This window comes from Octopus bimaculoides, chromosome 15, assembly GCF_046866305.1.
Source record: "Octopus bimaculoides isolate indiv1 chromosome 15, ASM4686630v1, whole genome shotgun sequence".
Classification (NCBI taxonomy): domain Eukaryota; kingdom Metazoa; phylum Mollusca; class Cephalopoda; order Octopoda; family Octopodidae; genus Octopus; species Octopus bimaculoides.
In genome coordinates, this window is record NC_142942.1 from 38144407 (window position 1) to 38167818 (window position 23412).

The following is a 23412-nucleotide window of genomic DNA, read 5'->3' on the forward strand; positions in this document are numbered from 1 at the left end:
TCTTTACCTTACACAGAAACATTCACAGTGAGGGCGACAACAAAAACACAAATATAAATGTTCCATTTTTAGTCATCCATAATTCTTGAAATCACAACTTCTAACATTCGGCCAAAAGATACATCCTAATTCTACATCAATCGCCAAATCGATGAATAATTAAAGAATCACAAATTCCCACCAGCCGAAGATAAATACCAAACCACAAAAGATTCCTTACAAAGGTGAGATCCACATCGGAGAAAGAAATGATGCAGGTAGCAAACAATAGAAACCCTCGTTGTTGGACGAGTGAAATAACTGAAGAATGAGGAACTAAAGAGATTCAACAATGGGAAGAAATTGAAAGTGAATGCAAACATGAATTGCAAAAAAAAAATAATAATAAATAAAATTAAAAAAAATAAAATAAAAGAATCTCATCTAGTGCTTCGCATGCCCTCAGTGCTGAGAAAAAGAATAAAAACTAATCAGACGTGTGAAAGTGCACAAGCAGCAAATTAAAGATACTTCTCACAGACACTTTTCATGTAGTGAATATCGAGACATTTGTGAAATGGAAGAATAGTCTCTTTTTTTCAAAATAAATTACGGAAACGATTAACTTCGAAAGGCCGTAAGGCAAAAGAAGAATAATTTATAATAATTCTTACTTCAATACTAAATCAGAAACAGACAATACTAAATCAGAAACAGACAATACTATTACCGAAAACAACTTTTCTATGCTGGTTAGACCAGAAAAAAGATGAACATCGAAAGCGCAGAATACACGTAATATGAAAACTTATTTCCAACATTTCGTTCCATTCTGTTTCTCAAAATACATCTAAACTGTTAACTTTTAAACACGCGCACACACACACACACACACGCGCGCGCGCGCAGAGGAATACATGAATACAGGCGCATTTATATATATATATATATATATATATATATATATATATATATATTGGATCATCCCATAAATAAAAGAGTTTTTTTCAATTGCATGAGCTAAAAGTCGGAGGGGGACGGGATAAACTACCTGCATCAATTTGCTATAAAAGCAGGTAGTAATTTTACATTTGCCTTATTCTTAGTGCAAATTTTGAAGGGTACCGTTCGATTTTAACAGTTACTTTTTCAAAGCTATAATGGGAGTGACAAATGAGTATATTCAGCATATTTTGCTTTATGAGTTTAATAAAGGCATATTCTCTCTCTCTCTCTCTCTCTCTCTCTCTCTCTCTCTCTGTATATATATATATATATATATATATATATATATATATATATACACACACACACATATATATACATATATACATACACACGTGCTATTAATAGTTTCATGCGTTGGAGATGTAGTCTAAGTAAATTTTGATAACATGCCTTGTTTCTCCAAGTCATCTTAATGCTCTTAGTTCATAGCATGTAGAGTTTACATATCAGGGCGCTACCACAAGAGGAATTGCGAGAAAAAAACGAGAAGGTGGGTGCAAAAAGTGGAAGGGTAAAAATACAGAAAAGGAAAAGAAAAATAGAAAAATGCAGTTATGTCCTCTATGACCATAAAGCCATTATCAAAGTAGTTGGAGAATGAATCACCGAAAAGGAATCGAATGTCTTCCATTGAGATGCTTATTCCATTGTGGGTGGTGTCTGCCAGAGCTCGAAGATTGTCTGGGGACACAGGGCTTGTTATTAAAACTTGCCTAGACGACATCTCCAATGCATGCAACTATTTATAGCTTGTAACTGTAAACTGTGTACATTAGATTATATATATACATGTATATATAACATTCACACACACACACATACACACACACATATATATATATATACATGTATGTATGTAGAATCAGAGTACAAGATAGAACACAACAGTGTTAGAAATAGGAGTGAAACGGCTCAAGAACCACAGTAAATCACTTATACACATTGGTGAATTCAAGGAGACATGTATATAAAAAAGCCATCTCACCAATAGCGAGTAAAAATCGCAGAAGAGCTTTTCAGATATAATCATATCACGTGATTTCAGACCCTGTGATAAACAGTTTTCGTCAGTGAGTATTACTGCCTAGGGCTTAATACTCGCGTCACCATGTGTGTATTGAGCATATGAATGCAACGACAATCTCAAAATGATCGAAGGGAATAAAATTATAAAATTATATAACGATATCATTATCTGTAAAAAATAATAACATAAGTGGCTAGCGAGCATTAGAATAACCAAAAAGGTAAAATGAGAGTACAGGATAGTACACAGCATTTGACGAAAACTGCATATCACTGTCTCCGAAATCTCGTGATATGTGCAAAACCCATTTGCGAGTTTTACTCGCTATTGGTAAGATGGATTTTTATATACATGTCTCCTTGAATTCACTAGTGCGCATAAGTGATTTACTGTGGTTCTTGAGCCGTTTGACTCCTATTTGTAGCAATGCTGTGTACTATCCTGTACTCTCATTATGAATTAATAATTTTACCTTTTTGGTTATTTTAATGCTTGTTAGCCACATATATAATTTTTTTTTATCAATAATGGTATATTTTAGGTCACATTAAACAGAAGCCTTGATTCAATAACACTGTGTATAAACTCTGTATTTGGAATGACCAATTTGAAAGACTGTTGGATTTTACTCACAAGGTATTGGAACCTTATATGTATACCATTCTGGCTAAACAATGGATTTACAAATACAATATCCCTACATTCACTCTCTATTTCCTACCTTATCTAAACTAACTAATGCTTAAACATCCTCTCACACCGTCTCCGATGAAGGGATATAATAAATATCCTGGAAACAGCTGTAAGACCTTTTATTAATAAATGTTCTATACTATACACAACCTTGTTTCTTTTTATCTCATTACGAAAAGTAAACCCTTATATATATATATATATATATATACACTTAAAATAATATAGGGTAGCAAAATTTTAGAAATGTTCCTACCAGTGGCCTAACATGTATAAAAAGTGAATAGACAACATATTTTCCACATAAAATTAGTGTACATTTAAACACAAAAAGCGGTGACCCTTAACAGGCCGCCTTACATGCTAGAAGGAGCAGTCAAAACGTCCAAAACCACAGTTAAGAGCAATTTCGAAATTTAATTAGCAAATAAAATAATTTGCTAGGCGAAGTTCCCATCAGTGGGTACGCCAAACACTAAAGTTCCAAACCTAGGTCTGGCTGTAAAACATGGCAAATGCTTTTATTTTTCGTTCCCTTCGAAATTGCGCTTAACTGTGGTTTTGGACGTTTTGGCTGTTCCTTCTTTCATGTAAGGCGGCCTATCAAGGGTCACCTCTTTTGGTGTTTAAATGTACGCTAATCATATACACACACACACACACACACACACACACACACACACACACACATATATATATATATATATATATATATATATATATATATATATATATATATATATATATATATATATATATATATATATATATATATATATATATATATATATATATATGTATGTATGTATGTATGTATGTATGTATGTATGTATGTATGTATTCATGTACGTATGTATGCATATGTATCCAACGTTAGAGAAAGCAATTGTTTCTCAACATGTGTTCATCATATAATCTAATCAATATATTGATCGGGCTTTATATTTTTTGTGTGGGATGGTGCTTTCATGTTTATTTGTAATAACGTTGGCTCGAGGGTAGACTGTATCTTTTTAATGCAAAAATAAACTTCGCTGCAAGGGTGAAGATAACGATGTTATTTATCGGTTGATGGGCCTGTTGTTTAAATATAACTTTATATTGACTTTATTTGCTTGCATCCACATAAGTCAAATATCTCTAGGTAATATGTTGACTGTTGAATAGATTTAAAAGGATACAAAGAGAAAGAAGTTGGTGAAATATACACAAAGGAAAAAAAAATTATAGTTTGCAATTATTTAGCCTCCGTTTCGTTGATGCAGAAACAATTCAATTTTGTTTCACATTTCAAACGGAAAAAAAAATACTCTATGCAACTAATTTAGATTAAATATATATGCAAATATTTGAGGTTCTAGAGTAAATTGATTGATATTTTATAAATGATTTAGAAAACAACTGTCACGAGAAGAAAATATAGATATATTAATATAATATAAAATGATAATCTAGTGATGGACGAGATTATGCTTTTCAGGGGATAATCTACGTTTTAATTTTTTTGATTCGGGAGAATGGAAATTTTCATAAAAGCAAAATAAATTGGTTAGTTGAGGGAAGTTTATTTCTCTCGCTTTCTCTTCACCCTTCTCCCCCCTCTCTCTCTCATATATATATATATATATATATATATATATATATATATATATATATACACACATAAACACACGCACTCACACACATACTTCTAGCTGTAACGCTAGATAAGCAAGACATATGAGAGGGATTCGTTCGTAGGACTTAGTAAATTTATTACACATATAAGAGCACATATGCAAATACACACACTCATACACACACACATACATATACATCTTCTTATTCATGAACATGCTCTTATTATTTGGCTTTTGCTCTTTGTATAACTGTGTGTTTGGGATTCTCCAATTCTGGTTGAGGATTGTTTATTGCGTGAGAATTCTTCATTTCTTGTGGTTTTGGAATTTTTCCAAGTTTGGGGGCTTCTTATGGGGTTGTTTTTGACAGAGGGGTCGTTAATTTGTTGTTTGTGTACACGAACTCTGTCAAGTAGTCCCGTTCCGGTTTCTCCAATGTAGTCCACTTTACATTGTGGGCATGTTGCACAGTAAATTAATCCACACCAAACACACTCAAGTCCCATAGAATCATAAAACCCCCAATCCACAGATCTGTTTGATAACGAATACAAGAAATTTTTTGAGGAATTAAAAAAAAAACTTCTCACCCAAGTTAACAAAGAACCTACTAGATCTACGAACTAAAGTGTAAACTTAATACCATTAAACATTGAAGAATAATAACTTAAACTGATTAGAACTACCAGTGAAGTCATTCTTTTTCTTTTTCAGACACACACAGACACATACATACATACATACACACACACACACACACACACACACACACACACACACACACACACACACACACACACACACACACACACACACACACACACACACACGCACATATATATATATGCAACTGGCATATCTTCAGTTACGACGACGAGGTTTCCCTTTGATCCGATCAACGGAACAACCTGCTCGTGAAATTAACGTGCAAGTGGTTGTGTACACGACAGACGAATATCCTTCAAGTAGTGCAGTAGTGCTCAATGAGATTCAGCGTGACACAGAATATGACATGCTTAGTCCTCTGAAATACGGGTAATGTTAACTTTTGCCAGCTGAGTGAATTGCGCCAATAGGAAATAAAGTGTCTTGCCGAAGGACACAACGCCTTAGGACCGTGAGTCGAATACGCTAACAACTAAGTCATGTGCGTTCATATATATATATATATATATATATATATATATATATATATATATATATATATATATATATATATTCCCTGCCCTATATCTATATTGATAATTTACTCTTAGATAGTTAAACTGCAATCCTTTCTGCGAGACTATTCGTGACGCACATGGGGTAATTTGAGGAGGGATACGGAATTTACTAGTCGATATAAATTTGGAGATGCTGGTTTTTCTTATGTGATATTAGATGTCGCATGGTCAAATGTACATGGTTCTATTAGCATTTTCAGATTTATAATTCAGAATATCATGCTGAAGAGTGAAATGAATTTTTATAAAATTCTAAACACGAAACGCCGTACATGATTAACTAACGGCAGGTTTGTTTTGTTTATTTTTCCTCTTTTATTCTATGTGATCCATGAATATATATCGCTATCTGTTGGAGACTTAATTGTAGTTAGAATTAATAGTTTTAACTGCTATTTCTAAATTTTCAGTACGTTGGTGAAGCAACTTTTGCTGATCCCTATATTATGTTTATAATTATAAATGTTTTACCGATAAAGGTTTTTTGCATACTGAACTACTTGGCAAAATTGTTAATTATTAATTAATTGACAATTCCATGCCCTATACACACGCACACACACACACACACACACACACACACACACACACACACACACACACACACACACACACACACACACACACACACATATATATATATATATATATATATATATATACCTCCCGTATATATATTTCTGTGGTTTAAGCCATTAAATTCAAACCCATCTCTCTCTCTTTCTTCCTTTCTATCTAGCAATCTATGTATTTATCTATCCATATACATGTGCATACATATTCATACATTTAAACACATGCGTGCACATTCCAGTAAATATAGGTAATTTGCATTGTATTTCATTAATTAATTATAAAAAGAAAGAGGCATACTACATGTTGTGTAGTTCCTCAAGCGAATTCGTGCGATGTAGCTGATGATGATCATGAACTTTTGTTAAGCGCCATATACAGTAAAAATATCCTGAGGAAGTAGTCAATTCCAATCTGATTTATCTCGACTGTAGTATTATTGCCTTAGGCTGTGTTGCATAGATGTACGTTGAGTGGGTGAAAGACTATAAAAGCTATGTTGACTGCAAATACAAGCAAGCAGTGGACTTTGGAGTAACTGCAGCATTGGTGAAAACAAAAACCAGTGCAACTGTGGGCTAACGTCCCTTAACTGATAGCCGGTAGGTTTTGTGAATCAGCTGAATGATGATTCGAGTGGTGCTCTCTAGGATGTAGTTTTCTTTGAGTAACAGTATCATTATGCCATATACATGATCACCACTCGCAAGCACAATTTCTTTGAGTTTATAAAGGATAAGGAAAAGTTAGAGGTGAAGTATTATTTTCTGACTCTTGATCGAAAGAACCAGATTGTGAACTGAATATTTGGCGCTGTCTTTATAAGTCCTTTACCATGCGAGATTATCAGAGATTTTATGGTATACAATTTCTATTTGTGCTCCGTTTATGAATAGAGGAGGGGATGGACAGAGTTGTTCTTGATGTAAGTATTGCTCCTTTGTATTCATGAGGATGACGACGTAATCGTTCTCCATTGAAGCAGTGAAGTAGAATGACTCAGCATTTTTGCTCCAATCAATAACAACCGACGAGTGCTATAAGATGAGTATCTTAGTAAAGTGGGAGACATTATATGTAAGAAACAGTTGAATGTTTCACTGATGTAAAAATTTAATATTTCTTTCCAAATATCTCTTTAACAACCATAACAAATTGGTGATGTGAGACGATTGAGAGCAGGACTTTTGTACACTTGGCAAAATGATCTTTCTTCTAGCATATTGATTCTATGATCCTGTATCTATTTATTTGTAAAGTAAAATGGCTTCTTTCGATGAAGTAATTTCGATGTTCTTTAAACTTTCCAAGCTGTTCTTATATAGGATTTAATAAGATAAGCGCATTTCCATTCTAGATTGTAAATATACAATGTTTTTCTTCCAATAGTCAATATTTTAGAGTATTTCTAAACTCTTACAATCCTTTCTACTTATAATTTTTCCTCTCTCTCTCTCTCTCTGGCTCTCACTCCATTCTCTCTCTCTCTGGCTCTCACTCTATTCTCTCTCTCTCTGGCTCTCACTCCATTCTCTCTCTCTCTGGCTCTCACTCCATTCTCTCTCTCTCTGGCTCTCACTCCATTCTCTCTCTCTCTGGCTCTCACTCCATTCTCTCTCTCTCTGGCTCTCACTCCATTCTCTCTCTCTCTGGCTCTCACTCCATTCTCTCTCTTTTTTCCCATATAAACTTAAATACACACACATACATATGATTGTGCATATTGATGAGTGAAAGTAGTTCAAAGTTGTCATAGGTTTATTCATTTATTTATGAATTCGCACACGTTGCAAGTATGTGCAAATACAGTCTCTCTGTCTGCGTCCTCTTCTTTCTCCCTCTTTCTCCCAGTCTTTCTGTCTGTATATCTATCTATCTATCTATCTATCTATCTATCTATCTATCTATCTATCTATCTATCTATCTATCTATCTATCTATCCATCTATCCATCTATCTATAACAAATGAGGAGCATAAAGAAATTTGATTCTACTGTTTGATTTATTTTCATATTTTTCTAAGTCTTATATTATCTTGCTACGGAGGAAATATAGCTCAACTTCCCAGTAGCCACAGCTATGCATCTGATTAGAATTTCGGTCGTTACAATTTCATATATAGTCACAGTGCTACATCTTTTGAAACTGATATTTTATAGAAAGTTGAATGGAAATTTTAACTTCGATAAACTTAGGTGGTAAATGGACGCCTGTCATAGTTGTCGGGGACACCTCGAGGTGTGATGGCCACCTAGAGTGTGGTTGTTCCCCCGCCTCATTCTGTCAGCTTCCAGACGGATTACGATGCGATATTGACCACGCTCGCGGTGTGCTACCGACAGCAGACGCGAGGCGAGCAGCAGGAGGCATTTTGTCTGTCGGTCTACTGATTCTGCTATGCATTGTCCCGAGGTTAACATTTCTTTTTTAATCACTGAAAGATGCGATACTGAGAAAGAGTAGCCGTACCTATTTAAGTAAGGACATATTAATTAAGGTGAGCGGCATCTTCCTTTCAGTGGAATAATCTTAACTGTTATTTAATTAATACGTATCTAGTATGTGTAAGCGCGTGGTCTGGTGCTTAAGATGCTGCACTCACAATCACAAGATCATGATTTCGATTCCCGAACCATGGTTTGTGTTTTTGAGCAAAGTAAAGTAATATGCTTATAAGTAAATACTAAATTTCAGCCATGTAATAATAGTTCTAAGGATTTTGGCAGAGCTAATGTCACATCATCAGTGAATAAACATTTAAATGGTTACATCAAAGTTAATAACCTGTCCAGACCAAAACAGATGCAAACGGAGTGAAACCATTTTCAAAGAGTAACACATAAATCTACCGCAGAAGTCCAAAACTAAAGAAGCTATGCGTATCCAATCTGCTCTTATGCTTCACAAGATCTTATAGAACTTTGTTAAGTTATATTGCATTTAAACTATATGTTGAGACAAACGTTTTCTTTTGGTAGAGTCATATCGGCGATGAATGCTCTACTGCATGGAAGTCGACTAACTATAAATATATTTCTGGGTTTAGAAGTGCAAAAAATAACACATACATTGCATACATTGGTTCCTTACAAACGTTTGAGTTTTCCTCCTTGGAGCTCACTGCAGCATTTGAAGTTAACGCTGTAGATTACTGAATATGTAACTCATATCAACTGTATGGTATAGCGAGCAGGTAAGTATACCTGCCATGGACACAAGACAAGCATCGTAGAAGTTGAATGACAGAATTACCCAACGCTTAATAAATCTGAACCTAGTCAATTTCGTCAACTGTCGTAAACATGATTTCTCAAAATCATATTTAATCATTAAAAGGAATTCTTATGAAAATTAACAGTTATTAGAATAATTGATAATTAATTTGCAAAATATCGTTAATTAATGTTCGAAGTTAAGCTTATATTTTATAACAGTTAAGGTAACTCGTACAACCTTATAGTTGAACAGACGCCAAAACCTTAAGGTAATTGTTAGCAATTTGTTAAAATGGGAGATAATTTCAAGAAATTACAACCAGTTTCACAATTGTTATACTCAACTTAACAATTACGGATACATTTCACTCTTACTACATCCTGTCATCATAGTCCACTTAGGCTTGTAGTAGATGGGATTTTTTTTTACTGGTGGAAAGATGTTGCGAATATCTATTTTGTTCATTAATTATAATGAACAAAATGGATTATGTGAGCCATAATTCAAATAATTCAAATAGGCATATATAAGTCATATTTCAAATAATTCGAATAGGCCAAAATTACATAAATTTAAGGAAATAAACTTTCGCACATCCGGTAAAACGATTATGGAGGACCATTTAGAATTTATGTTGAGTATTTAACAGCCCATATATGAAATTTAGTGATATTGGATTTGCTATGTAATTCTTTCTGCAAGAGCTTTGAAACTTTTACAAAAGGAAAAATTAGTAGAGAAAACATAATAAGCGCTCGTCATTATAAAATTCATAAAAATTGGAGTATTTCAAAATTTCAGTTCATTTTTATGTATTTCAATTGTTCAACGATGTTATTTATTTCTCTCTTGAAAAATGAAGAAAAAAGAAATAAAATATTAAAATGAACGTGTATCAAGAACTTTCACAATACGCATCAAAACAAAACAGATAACTTTGTATTAAAAGCCGATCATCTATAAAACAGTTTTAAGTCATGGCAACTATAACGACTATAAAGACCTTATGTACTTGTAAAATATGACCCAGACTTTTAATAGGTGTCTTTTAATAGGAATTTCGACACGATTATTGGATACGTCAGGAATTATTATCTGACATTCGGAATCTGTAAAAGAGGAGATAATATAACATAAAGTGAAAGTATTATATAATCTATACTCCTATATAATTCTGAAAATATTTAACCATATTCCTTCTTTTTTCCTTAATTTTACCTTTTTCTTCTATTCATATTGATAGCAAAATGTTAAGAAGACGTTCTGTCAATTTTCATAGACCTTCAACATTATTATGGAACAGTGAAGTGCATGAATAGACTGGCACATAAAGTGGGATTTGAATTTTTGCGATAAGGTAAATAAAAAAAGTCATCTAGTTTATTACAAATTTGGATCAGTTTAACTATTAAGAATGTAACTTTCACCACAAAGTTCCGTCCTTGTAATGGTGTGATGGTGTGGTAGTCTTAATAACCTCAGAGCTATGTATACAGAGTGCATGCTCCTCCTCCCGCCCCGATGCTACACAAAAATCAAAGGATCGAAATCAGGCTAACATGGACCACCTCTTGAACCAGAAGTAAAAATAGACCGGAAGAATACATGGGTTTCTGCAGGTCAAACAACGTTACCAACAAAAAAGGCAAAGTTTCAGAAGCGTCGACGACAATTCAAAGCAACAAGAACTGAGATACGAAGGCCTTTTCTCAGAGAAACAATTCCGAAAGTCCGAAAGAAGGAGATAGTTGGGGGAGGATTACCGAGGCAAAAAATGAAAAAGAAGGGATCCGATTGGAGAAAAGCAGAAAAGACAGCAGCGGCGAAAAGTCGTCGATGGCGTCTGCTCCACTGCGAGCGAAGAGGTTAAGTAAGGAGTTGGTATGTAACATGAAAGTTGTGAAAATTAAATGCTGCAGCACACGTAAATTTTTATCAGCCAATCCTTTGTGTTGTTATTTAAATTATTTTCTTTTATTTTTTTTATTCTTCTCCTTGTTTCAGTCATTTGACTGCGGCTAAGCTGAAGCACCGCATTAAAGAGTTTTTTAGTCGAAGAAATCGACCACAGCACTTCTTTATTTAAATCTTGTACCTATTGTATTGGTCTCTTTCGCCAAACTGCTGTCAAGCGATGGTCGGGAAACAAACACTGAGACAAAGACACAGACACATGTACACACAAATATATATATATATATATATATATATATATATATATATGTGTGTGTGTGTGTGTGTGTGTGTGTGTGTGTGTGTGTGTGTGTGTGTGTGTGTGTGTGTGTGTATATACACACATATATATATATACATATATATATGCACACACACACACACACACACACACACACACACACACACACACATATATATATATATATATATATAAACGACGGATTTCTTGCTGTTTCCGTCGATCAAATCCATCCATAAGGCTATGGTCGGCTCCATGCTATAGTAGAAGTCACTTTCCCGCGGTACCACGTAGTGCGACTGAACCTAGAACCATGTGGTTGGAAAGCAAGCTTTTTACCACACAACCACAACCATTTTAGGGTTAATGACAAGTTCCCTTGCGAATTTGAAACCCTCCTTAACAATCGAATGTGACATTTTGCTGCTTTCGTGTGTGCACATAAGTCGTAGCGTCCAGTCCTCTGTACTAGATAAGTACCTATTCATTGCTATTGTGAGAGGCTTATAGCACAGTTCTACCTTCATCATTCCTCTTCCTCCATTAATTTTAGGTAGGTACAGACGATCAATGTCTGCTTTTGGGTGGTGCATATTCTTATAAGTTATTATTTTTCTTGTCTTTCTGTCCAGGGGATGGGGCTCTATAAGATTCCAGTTAATGATGTTAAAACTATATTGGACTACTGGAAGTGCCAGGGTGTTAATTGCTTCGATGCGATTTTTGGAGTTGAGTTCAGCTTTTTGTACGAGTCTTATTCTCCTGTAATATTCTTTTCTCATTTGTTCCTTCATAGTATACCATCTCCTTATTTTATCCCCAGGTATTTGTAATTTTCCTGTGGGTCAAGCTCCTTGATGTTAGTGTTGCTATCTAATTTAATGGAATCTATTTGCCTGGTCTTGCCTCTTACTAAAGTTGCTTTAGCACACTTATCATGGTCAAAGTCCATCCCGATGTCATTGCTGAATTCATAAGCAGTTGTTACTACTAGCTCTTCGTCATATTTAACAAACAGCTGGCTTATTGCCTTATTGTAAATTTTGAACCCATGCCTAGTGTTATTTAGTCCGTTTGAGAGTGGGATCAGTGCCATGCAAAAGAGTAATCGGGAGAGAGAGTCACCTTGAAAGATGCCTCCTTTGATGTTGTTGTTAGTTTGGCTCATCCCATTAGTATGGTTTAGAAGGAGACGTGTGTTCGACTTCGCCATGTTATCTTGTAAGAATTTGGAGATGACAGGAGAGATTATAAGGGCCTTGAGTATCGAATTATGCGGGACACTATCAAACGCTTTCCTGTAGTCTATCCATGCCATACTTGGGTTTTTCTTTTTGCTCCGGCAATTCTCTACATTCAATTTACTTATAAGTAATTGATCTTTGCACCTATAAGAATTCCTTTTACAGCCTTTTTGACCTTGCGGAAGGATAGATCTCTGTTCAAGGAAAGCGTATATTCTGTCAGTTAATATGGATGTGAGGATCTTGTAGGTGTTGTTGAGACATGTTATTCGTCGGTCGTTCGTTGAATTTTTTTGCGTCTTCAGTTTTAGTAGAAGGTACGTTGTTCCTTCAGACAGTCAGGCAGGAAGGTATTTGTTATGGATTCTGGATGATATCAGTTAGAGATGCAGCCAAAGTTTGGTGTACGACTGTCAGACAATTTAGCCAGAAGTTAGGAATTCGGTCCAGGCCTTGAGTTTTCCATTTGTGAGACCTCCTAAGAACACATCTTAGCTCCTCTATTCCTATTGCCTCCCATTTCTGCTCTTCAACTTCATCCAGTCTCACTTCTCACGCTCTATCCAGTCACCTTTAGCATTATATTCTTTTTTGTTGCTCCATATCTTCTTCCAGAACTTCCATTCTCCAGTCTTAGGTGGCTCCTTTACTTCTATCTTTGTATCCGTCTTGAATATCTTGTTTTGTCGATAAAATTCGATCCTTTCGTCATACCTTCCAAGCCGTTGGGATTTCAGCTGTATTCGTTGTTTCAATTGTTCCTTGGTTGCAGGGAGGTTTATAAAATACATCAGCCCGCAGATATTGGATCTCTTTTTGTATTGCAATTTCCACTTAGGAGGTCTGTTTTATATGATTGGTCCTTTTCTGTATCGTCCTGATAACTAGTTGAGCAGTTACAACTTTAGCAGTGGAATATATGAGGTTATTTAAGGTTGTCAGGTGATTTCCTTTATTACTTAAGATCTGTCTAAGAGCAACATAATATATCCTGATTATGTTGTTTTTTGTGTTGTTTGAGAACTTCGCCAGTGGTTCTCTATTAATGATATTTGTAGACATAGTCATGCTGAGTTCTCTGATATTATCTTCTTTTGCTTCTATGAACTTCTCTTTATTATTTACTTCAAATTCTGCGTCATACTTATTCTGGTGTTCTTGAGATTGGTCCACTTTCTCCTCTTTTCCCGTATATCCGTTCTTCGCTATTCTTTCTTCACCTATTATTATTATTATTATTATTATTATTATTATTATTATTATTATTATTATTATTATTATTATTCTTTTATTTCTTTCAGTCATTTAACTGCAGCCATGCTGAAGCACCGCCACCAGTCGAACAAATCGACTCCAGAACTTATTCTTTGTAAGCCTAGCGCTTACTCTATCGGCATCTTTTGCCGAACCGCTAGCTTACGGGGACGTAAACAAACCAATATCGGTTGTCAAGTGATGGTGGCGGGACGAACACAAACACACAAACTTACACATACACACACACACGCACACACACACACACACACACACACACACACACACACACACACACACACACACACATAAATATATAAATATATATATATATATATACACGATGGACTTCTTTCAGTTTCCGTCTACCAAATCCACTCAGCTTTATTCGGTCCGAGGCTATAGCAGAAGACACTTGCCCAAGGTGACTCGCTGTGGGACTGAATCCGGAACCATGTGGTTGGGAAGCAAGCTTCTTACCGCAGCACCATACCTGCGCCTTTATTGTTGTCGTTATTATTATTATTATTATTATTATTATTATTATTATTATTATTATTATTATTTTATTGTCTTTGCACAGCTTCTAACGCTGGAGATGTACTACGGTGTCAGGTGTTCACTACAATGAACTAAGGTAACACCTCGTCTTTTTTCGAGCATGATCCGGAGTATTCGAGCGGTTCCAAGCAGTGCTGTTTTCTGCAAGTGCTCCACTCCGTGGTCTGCTCAGACTGTACTTTACACACAATCTCCAGAATAAGCTTAGTTACGTTATCGTGCCTCCTTTTGGACCAGCTTACTACATTCACTCACAATATGTGAGATTGCTTGTTTTATTTTGCTGCCACACGTCATACAAAGAGGCGATTTACTGCTCGTATCTATTTTGGAACTCGGTGTAATTAGTTCTCAGAGCGTTTCCTGTGCGCTGCATTTCAGTGCCTCTGTGCATCCTTTCAGATCACTTTGTCTTAGCCAACTCCTAGTGTTGGCCTTGTCTTTCCCTTCGATTTCTCTGAGTTATTGTCCATGCGTTGTTTTCATTTTTCAATTGTTCATGCTTTGTTCTTCATCTTGTTTCTTAAACGCTTTTGGGTGCGTCACATTTTCAGTAAGTATTGCGTTATTATTTCTAACAGCGGCAAGCAAGGATTTTAATGACTGCACCTACCAATTGTATGTGTGTCCAAGTGTCCTGGGAATAAGATGTGACAGTAGTTGCGTTAATTCGGAAAAGGCTGCAACTTGAGATATGAACTATCTCCATGGACCTAGAAAGCAAGACAATAGTACTGAACGTGTCTAGCAACGCAGGCCAAGCATGCAAACTAACAACTATCTACATCTTGACAGAAGCGGTTCGGTCAAATTTCTGCAACAATGTTCCGCTCTTTTGTTTTAATGGGTGACTGGAAAACTATATTTGATGCACGCAGGGACAGTGTAGGTAGCCGATATAAGGGTGGATACAAAGTTTAAAAACAACTAAAAACTTCTCAGAAGTTTTCAGCTGTCTGAAAGTAACAACTGGATTTCATGGATGCGCCAGTATGAACGTGTAAAAATTGCATTTGGTCATCCAGATCGTACGTAGACAAAGTATTCTGTGGGCCACTAGATACGGACGGCATAGGCTGTTTATAATTTAAATTGGTCGTCTACACAGCTACACAGGGCACAACTTTGTCCTTTGTACTGCGGATCTAGAAAGACATAGGCGATTTTTTCACAAAGGAACGGATGTTAGTAATAACGACAGCCACATTCTACCAAAAAAAACCCACAAAAAACCCCCCCGAAAATCCCAGAGTATGTGGGAAATACGTAATTGAACCTAGGCACTTCTATCTCCCGTGGAGGATCTTAATCTCCTGGAGAGGACCTTTCGTCAATTCTTACGTCTTTCTTAAATAAGAAGGCTTCGAATAAGGAAGTATAATGTTACATATCTCTTTGATCTCTTGGAACTGGCTGCAGACTGGGAGACTTCTGTTGCGTAAGAAAACGAAAATTCATAAAGTCACAACTGAAATTTGCACGCATCTTGCCTACAAAATTGTGCATATTAGGACTCAGTAGCCTTCGAAATCATACGTTCAGTTTAGTTGACTTGCGCTTGATGCACACTTCATTACACTTAAAACACAAGCGAAATATCTATTTTTGGCGAAGGAGCAACACAATAGATTAGAGTGTAATGTTTATGACTTTCACAGGAGAATTAAGTGAGGTAAGCGAAGTAAAATGAACCTTCATATGAATTGAAACCTACATCCAGACTACAAGCATTTACGCTGCGACACCCTTTGTCAGTCTTTATTCACCACAGTAAATCAATCAACATCGATCTTTACATATTTACTTATAAAACAGATTAAATGCAATTATAAAATCAACTTACCACGACTGGTTTCTCTCCGATTAAAATCAGTTTATATTGTTTGTGTAGAAATTTTGGCGATTGATCGTCTTCGTCCATAACTTGTATCGTTAATTTCGAGATGTTATTTAAAGGGTTTGGATCAGAATCCTGTGAATATGAAACCATCATTATTTTGCGTTACTGTATATATGAAAAGACAGCGGCAAATCGAAAGAAGCAATAAAGTTCGGCCTATATATTTTGTGATATTTTTTGACGTTTTAATCTCATACCTTATGTTCAAATTCTGATGGATTTCTCCTAAATGTAATATAATATACCTGATTAAATCCATTGGAATTTTAATAGGCTTAATATTATAAATTCGGCTTTATTAATAAATGCACATCATGCATATTATATTATGCTATAACCATCTGTTTAAGATAATCAAAAAAGTACACCGCGAAAAGCGAATTTACTATGGTACTTGTCCGATACTACTTATGAATACGCTCTGTTTAAAAACACAATATGAATACATATGTGTGTGTTTGTGTGTGTGTGTGTGTGTGTGTGTCGGGTGCAGTAAAAAATCGTACTGTAAGCGACTGGTGAGCATGGTAAATTCATTATATTATGTTTATAGTCTATTGTCTAAGCAAAAGTTGAACCGTTCATGTTCTCTAAGTGTGTGAAGCAAAGTTAATGTATATAGACGCCTTCAGAACAAGGTGAAATATATGTGCGTCTCAATTTAAATTCGGTTATTTGCTATTTTATTTTATTTAGATTTATAATACATATATAGTAAGAAAATTGGCTAATGCCATTATTATCAGCGATTAGTAAAGACAATGAAGGAAAATAAAAGAAAAGAAAAAGAAAAACAAGAAGAGTTAGTGAAGTAGAAGATATAAAGAGGTCTAGTTTTCTATAATAGGTTTTCGAATTTAAAAATAGATAAAAAGAGATATATAGATATATAGATTAATTGATAGATAACCGTACAATAGAAGATATAAAGAGATCTAATTTTCTATAATAGGCTTTCGAATATAAAAATAGATCGAATGTAACTAGGGAGATATATAGTTAGATAGATAGGTTAATTGATAGATAACCGTACATATGGCATATAACATAGAGCGAGCAGTGTTACTGTGTTTTATAGTTTATTTCGTTGTGAGCATCTTTAGAATCAAAGATTCTTCATCAGATTTCCTTCTTTCCTTACTGTTGTCTCATGCCGAGATACACCAACACATTACATATTACACACACACACAACCACACACATATGTTGGTATACGCAGAGGTACTACACCATAGAAATGATTAGTGACTTATCGACTTGTAGTGTTGTGTTCAAATGCTGAACAACCAATGGTGTATTTTGGAGACTCAAACAGAAATATCTATCTCCCGAAGTTCTTAACGGCTGATAAACAACACAGATCTTACTAATAGAATTGTTGTTGAAATCTCGTGAGGGCATTACATTATTAATAAATATTACTTCATGTAGCATTGCTAAAATCAAGTCTCTCTTTCACTCTGAACTACAAAAGAACTTTTCTCTTCATAAATTTGTTTTTCTCTCAGCGGAGCTCTGCGTATGTTGCGTGAAGTCAGCAACTATTTGTTATTATAAAATTTACAAAATTAAATTCTACCGACGTCGACTTTACCTTGCTGACCATGTGCCAAAATTTGAAACAAATATTATACAAAATTGAAGAAAAATTATTTTCTAATTTTGACACAAGGCCAGTAATGTTAGGTGAGGGGGTTAGTCAATTACATGAGTGGGACTTTCTTTTATCAACCACCACGAAAGGATGAGAGGGTAAGTTGACCTCAGTGGAATTTTAACTGAGAACGTAAAGAACAGGAAGAAATGCTGCTAAGCATTCAATAACAATAGTGGATTAAGAAAGATATTTACAACTTACTGTTATTTCAATATCTAATTCATAAAATCTTATGCCGTGATCAAAATCCAAAGGTCGCTCGAGAAATACTCTACCGCTCTTATCCATTGTAAACATATCATCGACATTTTCCTGTGTATTTCTCGCAGAAATCCCCTAGAAAAATAAGATAATAATTTTAGTGTATTTGTCGCAGAAAATAGAATATTAATTTTAGTACATTGGTAAAATATAAATTTTAGTGCATAGATAATCACTGGACTTACTGTGCAGACAAAGATTCATAAAAGTTCATAGTTACATAATGCTTTGTCAGCGAAATTACAAAGAGTATCGTGTGAGGGGGTGTGGGTGTTTATATGCTCCATGCAAGGATATTGGTGATATACACAACAACCGAAATATTAAGATCACAAATTCTTTTAAGTTGTTTATCCAAAAGATTTGTCCTAACCGTTGAAGTCAAAATCAAAATTATAATCCCAAACCAGCTTTCATTAATAAATTGTTTTAGCTATGTGTTTAGATCCAGTAATAATCTTTTCTACTGGAAGCACAAGGTCTCAAATTATTTACTGTAGAAGGATAGTCAATTATATTAACCTCAGTGATCAAATGGTACTTATTTTATAGTTAACGAAATGAGGAAATCAAAGTAGAGCACACCGACGTTTGAATTCGAAACGTACAACCGGAAGAAAAGTCGCTAAGCGATCCGTACGGCACAGTACGGCTCGTCCCCTTTACATTTGGTGGTAACAGCTCGTCGCCTTTAGATTTGGTGATAACTGCTTGAAAAGTGGGCACAAGTTCATCAATTTCGGGGTTGGGGAAAGATGATTACATAGAAACCAGTGCTTAACTGGTACTTATTTTATCATCCCCAAAGGATGAAACGCAAAGTCGCATGCGGAGGAATTTGAACTCAGAACGTAAAGGTATATGATATGCTACTGAGCATTTTGCTCGCTTTGCGAACGATTCTACCAGCACAACATCTTAGAACCGGTAAGCCTGAAAGCTGTATAAGTATGTATATGTTATTCTCTAATTATTCTTTCAACCCACACTCTCTCTCTTACACGCCCTCTCTCTTTTTCCCTCTTATTCCTTTCTGTCGAGGATCGTAGGCTGGTAACGTCAAAAACTTTTCCGTTCTTCCCGAGCGTTAAACTAAGCAATACACTTGCTTGTTGTTACTTCACTTGTCTTCGTCTTTTGTTTATTTGAACTATATTTGAGCTATATATATTCATCTAATGATAAGAAATAATGCATTAAAATGCATTAAATATCCGGTTAGACATCTCTAAAGCACTCAGTTTGAAACGAATTTGGTTATCTACATCCAAGAATCAGACACCAATAAATGCAAGTAGAATACACATCCAAAGTAATTCCTCATACATATATATATATATATATATATATATATATATATATATATATATATATACATACTCATTTATTCTTTTACTTGTTTCAGTCATTTGACTGTGGCCATTCTGGAGCATCACCGTTAGTCAACCAAATCGAACTTAGGACTTATTCTTTGTAAGCCTAGTACTTATGCTATCGAGGTCGGTTGTGAAACGATGGTTTGGGGCGGACTAACACAGACACACAAATATTTATACAGCTGTAAGACAAACTTTCTCTATATAAATGTCCTGAAAATTCCACACAGCCTTAACTTTGTTTTCTCATTTTATTTAACACACACACACACACACACACACACACACACACACACACACACACACACACACACACACACATACACATATGTATCTATCTATATATCTATATATATATATATACATGCATATATACTGACACATTTGTCTCACACACACAAGCGCATGTTCTCTCTCACATGCTCACACACTCACATGCATATAATTCTTTGAAGACGTTTATGTTATTTCTTCTTTATCGTATCCATCTCACGTCCATTCATACACATTGACATTGCAGTATACGACCAAATAGCGAGGGTATGCACAATTTTTAGGGTATGTAGAATAAATAATTGGACGAGGTTGTTGACATCATCTCTGTCGTAACTGCTTATGGATATGTCGAACCCTTCGTTACCTTAAGGTTTTTACACAGCAGCAATCACCCAGAAACACTGATTTCCCAGTGCTCAGAAATATTCTCATATCGATGACACTAATTATGGTAAATTGTCTACGGAAGCCTGAAGCCTTCTGAGGGAATGATATCGATATTGAAAGGTAGAAATCTAGATATCCAACCGAATGAATTTACAAGCTGATTTATTCATTGTGCTACAGCATTACATGATTACAGCGGTGTTGCAATTTTATGTGGTGTATCCTCTAGCCTATCTAATATCAGAATGGCTTTACAGCGCTTATCCTTTTTTGCCTTTTAGAATGTTTGATTTGCCTGTATTTATGATTGGAAACGAAGTTTGTACGTTGTCCTTAGGCGTGATGTACAATTTGCATTTCTCTGTGTGTGTGTTTATGTGTTTATGTGTGTGTGTGTGTGTGTGTGTGTGTGTGTGAGTGTGTGTGTGTGTGTGTGTGCGTGTGTGTGTGTGTGTGTGTGGCCATGGAGACGGTATAAAGAAACGAGATTGCTCCTTTACTGCTGTGTTGTGTTTATGTCTATGTTGAGATATTGAGATGTTCCATACATTTCTTGGAGATGGGCTTTGCAGGAGGTCATTTGTGCATAGGGGCCCTGTTGCTGTGTGTATGTGTGTGTGTGTGTGTGTGTGTGTGTGTGTGCGTGTGAGTGCGTGTGTCTGAGGTGTGGGAGCAGTTATACAATCAATTTAAAACGGTCATCTAATGTAGACATTGGGCAAAAGTTTCACTGGTGCCAGCAAAGCAAAAAAAAAAGAAAACAAAACAAAAAATTACATAACAGCCGCCCCCAAAAGAAGCCCCACAACAGCATATATATATATATATATATATATATATATATATATATATATATATATATATATATGAAAAAAAAGTGAGTTCAAAAAGTAAAAGTCAAACTTTTTGAAGGATCCAAAAGCGAGAAAAAATAAAATAATTTCCAATAAAAGATTCGTCATATTCATAAAAATCAGCCAGAACAAGTATAAAGAAATGAAAATAACAATTAAAAAAAACCTTTGTTATAGGTATAAAGATACCATAAACATATACGAAAATGGGGAACATATATTAAAATCAAAATTGAATTTAATACATACGCACGTTTCAAAGGACAATAGAAATATGTGAGACAAAATTATAATAATAATTATAATTATAATTAAAGTTATGCATTGTCATTCTCATCAGTGTCAAGAATTTTAGAAAGAACATCAAAAAGTTTATTAATAAAATTCAATAAGAAAAAAACAGATTTATGTACACAAACACACACAAAAACGAGTGCATGCACGCATGCGCGCACACACACACACACACACACACACACACGCAAACACACACACGTAGACAAAGCTGTCTTGACAGCATGATTGAACCTCGGGAAAATCGTACTGTGACCTGTAGTATTCATTTATTGACAGTAAATCACAACATATATAGATCAGAATTGGGCTCTTGATGCGTGAGGCTCCCGAGCAACTGCCAGGTGTACACATTCCATAAGACGGCACTGCTCATAAACACACACGCACACCCGTACACACACGTATGAACTTAGATTAGTTAGATAGATAAATACATACATACATACATACATACATACACTGATGAGAATTACAATGCATAAGTTTAATTATTATTATTATTACTATTTTTTCTTACATATTTATATTGTCTTTTGAAACGTGCGTATATATTAAATTCAATTTTGTAATTTAATTCAATTTTGATTTTAACATATTTTCTCCATTTTTATACTATACTTGTTTATGATATCTTTATACCTATAACGAATTTTTTCAATGTATATATATATATATATATATATATATATATATACTACCATTTACCATTACCAACAGGGTCACTACTACTACTACAACCAACAAAAAATGCCCCCACGTGGACTATTGACAGCAGTAAGGAACAATTATGAACTCTTCATTTAATTTCATTTTTTTAAATATGTATTTTTGATAAGGTTCGTTTTTACAAGAACCGAAACATGTTAAAAATATCTCTGAAAAATTTTTTTAATTAAAATTCATTTTTTATATATTGGCGTTTTCAAACTTCTTTTTTATAAATATATATATATATATATATATATATATATATATATATAGACACACAAACACGCAAATAAATTATCGCAGGGAACCATATCTAAGAAACGTCTCAGACTACATCAACAATGTGATTTGTATTTCATCGATTTTTGTTTTAAAGTTGTTACAGTTGTAGTTTTATGAAGGGTCTTTATCGAATTCTACAATTAAAATTTCAACTCATATGATTCTCTTAAATTTGTGTCTAGAAAAAACAACACTCAAAGCCCTAAAGAACAAATGGAATAAATGGTATATGACAATTCTATAGTGAAAGCAAGCTGGTATCTTAATGGAATATTTTATTAAAATTTTCAAAACTACGTATATCCTAGAGTGCTATAGGTTTCTGTGCAATATGCTTGAATCAATATATGTTATGTTCACACACTTAAACACACACATTCACATGTGCTTACAGATACACACTCTTACACGCACACAGCACTTACACACGCACTCGCTCTCACACTCAGAAATTGCACATATACATAAGGTAGTGCAAACATTCATGTATATGTTTGAGTATGTATGTATCTATCTATCTAATCTGTGTTTATAGGTATGTGTACAGGTGTGCGTGTGTGTTTATGAGCAGTGCCGTCTTATGGAATGTGTACACCTGGCAGTTGCTCAGGAGCCTTACGCATCAAGGGTCCAATTCTGATCTATATATGTTGTGATTTACTGTCAATAAATGAATACTACAGGTCACAGTACGGGGTTCAATCATGCTGTCAGGACAGCTTTGTCTACGAGTGTGTGTGTGTGTGTGTGTGTGTGCGTGCACCCGTTTGTGTGTATACGTGTACGTAAATCTTTACTTATATATAAGCACGTTTCATTTAA

General features: G+C 34.8%; 1 protein-coding gene across 1 annotated transcript in view; it reads right to left on the bottom strand.

Moving 5' to 3' along the window:
* Window positions 1–23412, bottom strand: part of LOC106875431 (protocadherin Fat 4) — a 483503-nt gene that overhangs the window by 340213 nt on the left and 119878 nt on the right. Inside the window, exons 7-8 of the mRNA XM_089363753.1 lie at window positions 18351–18485; window positions 16435–16563 (exon numbers count right to left, since the gene is read on the bottom strand). Of these exons, the coding sequence (XP_089219879.1) occupies window positions 16435–16563; window positions 18351–18485 (264 nt within the window). The remainder of the gene's footprint in view (window positions 1–16434; window positions 16564–18350; window positions 18486–23412) is intronic.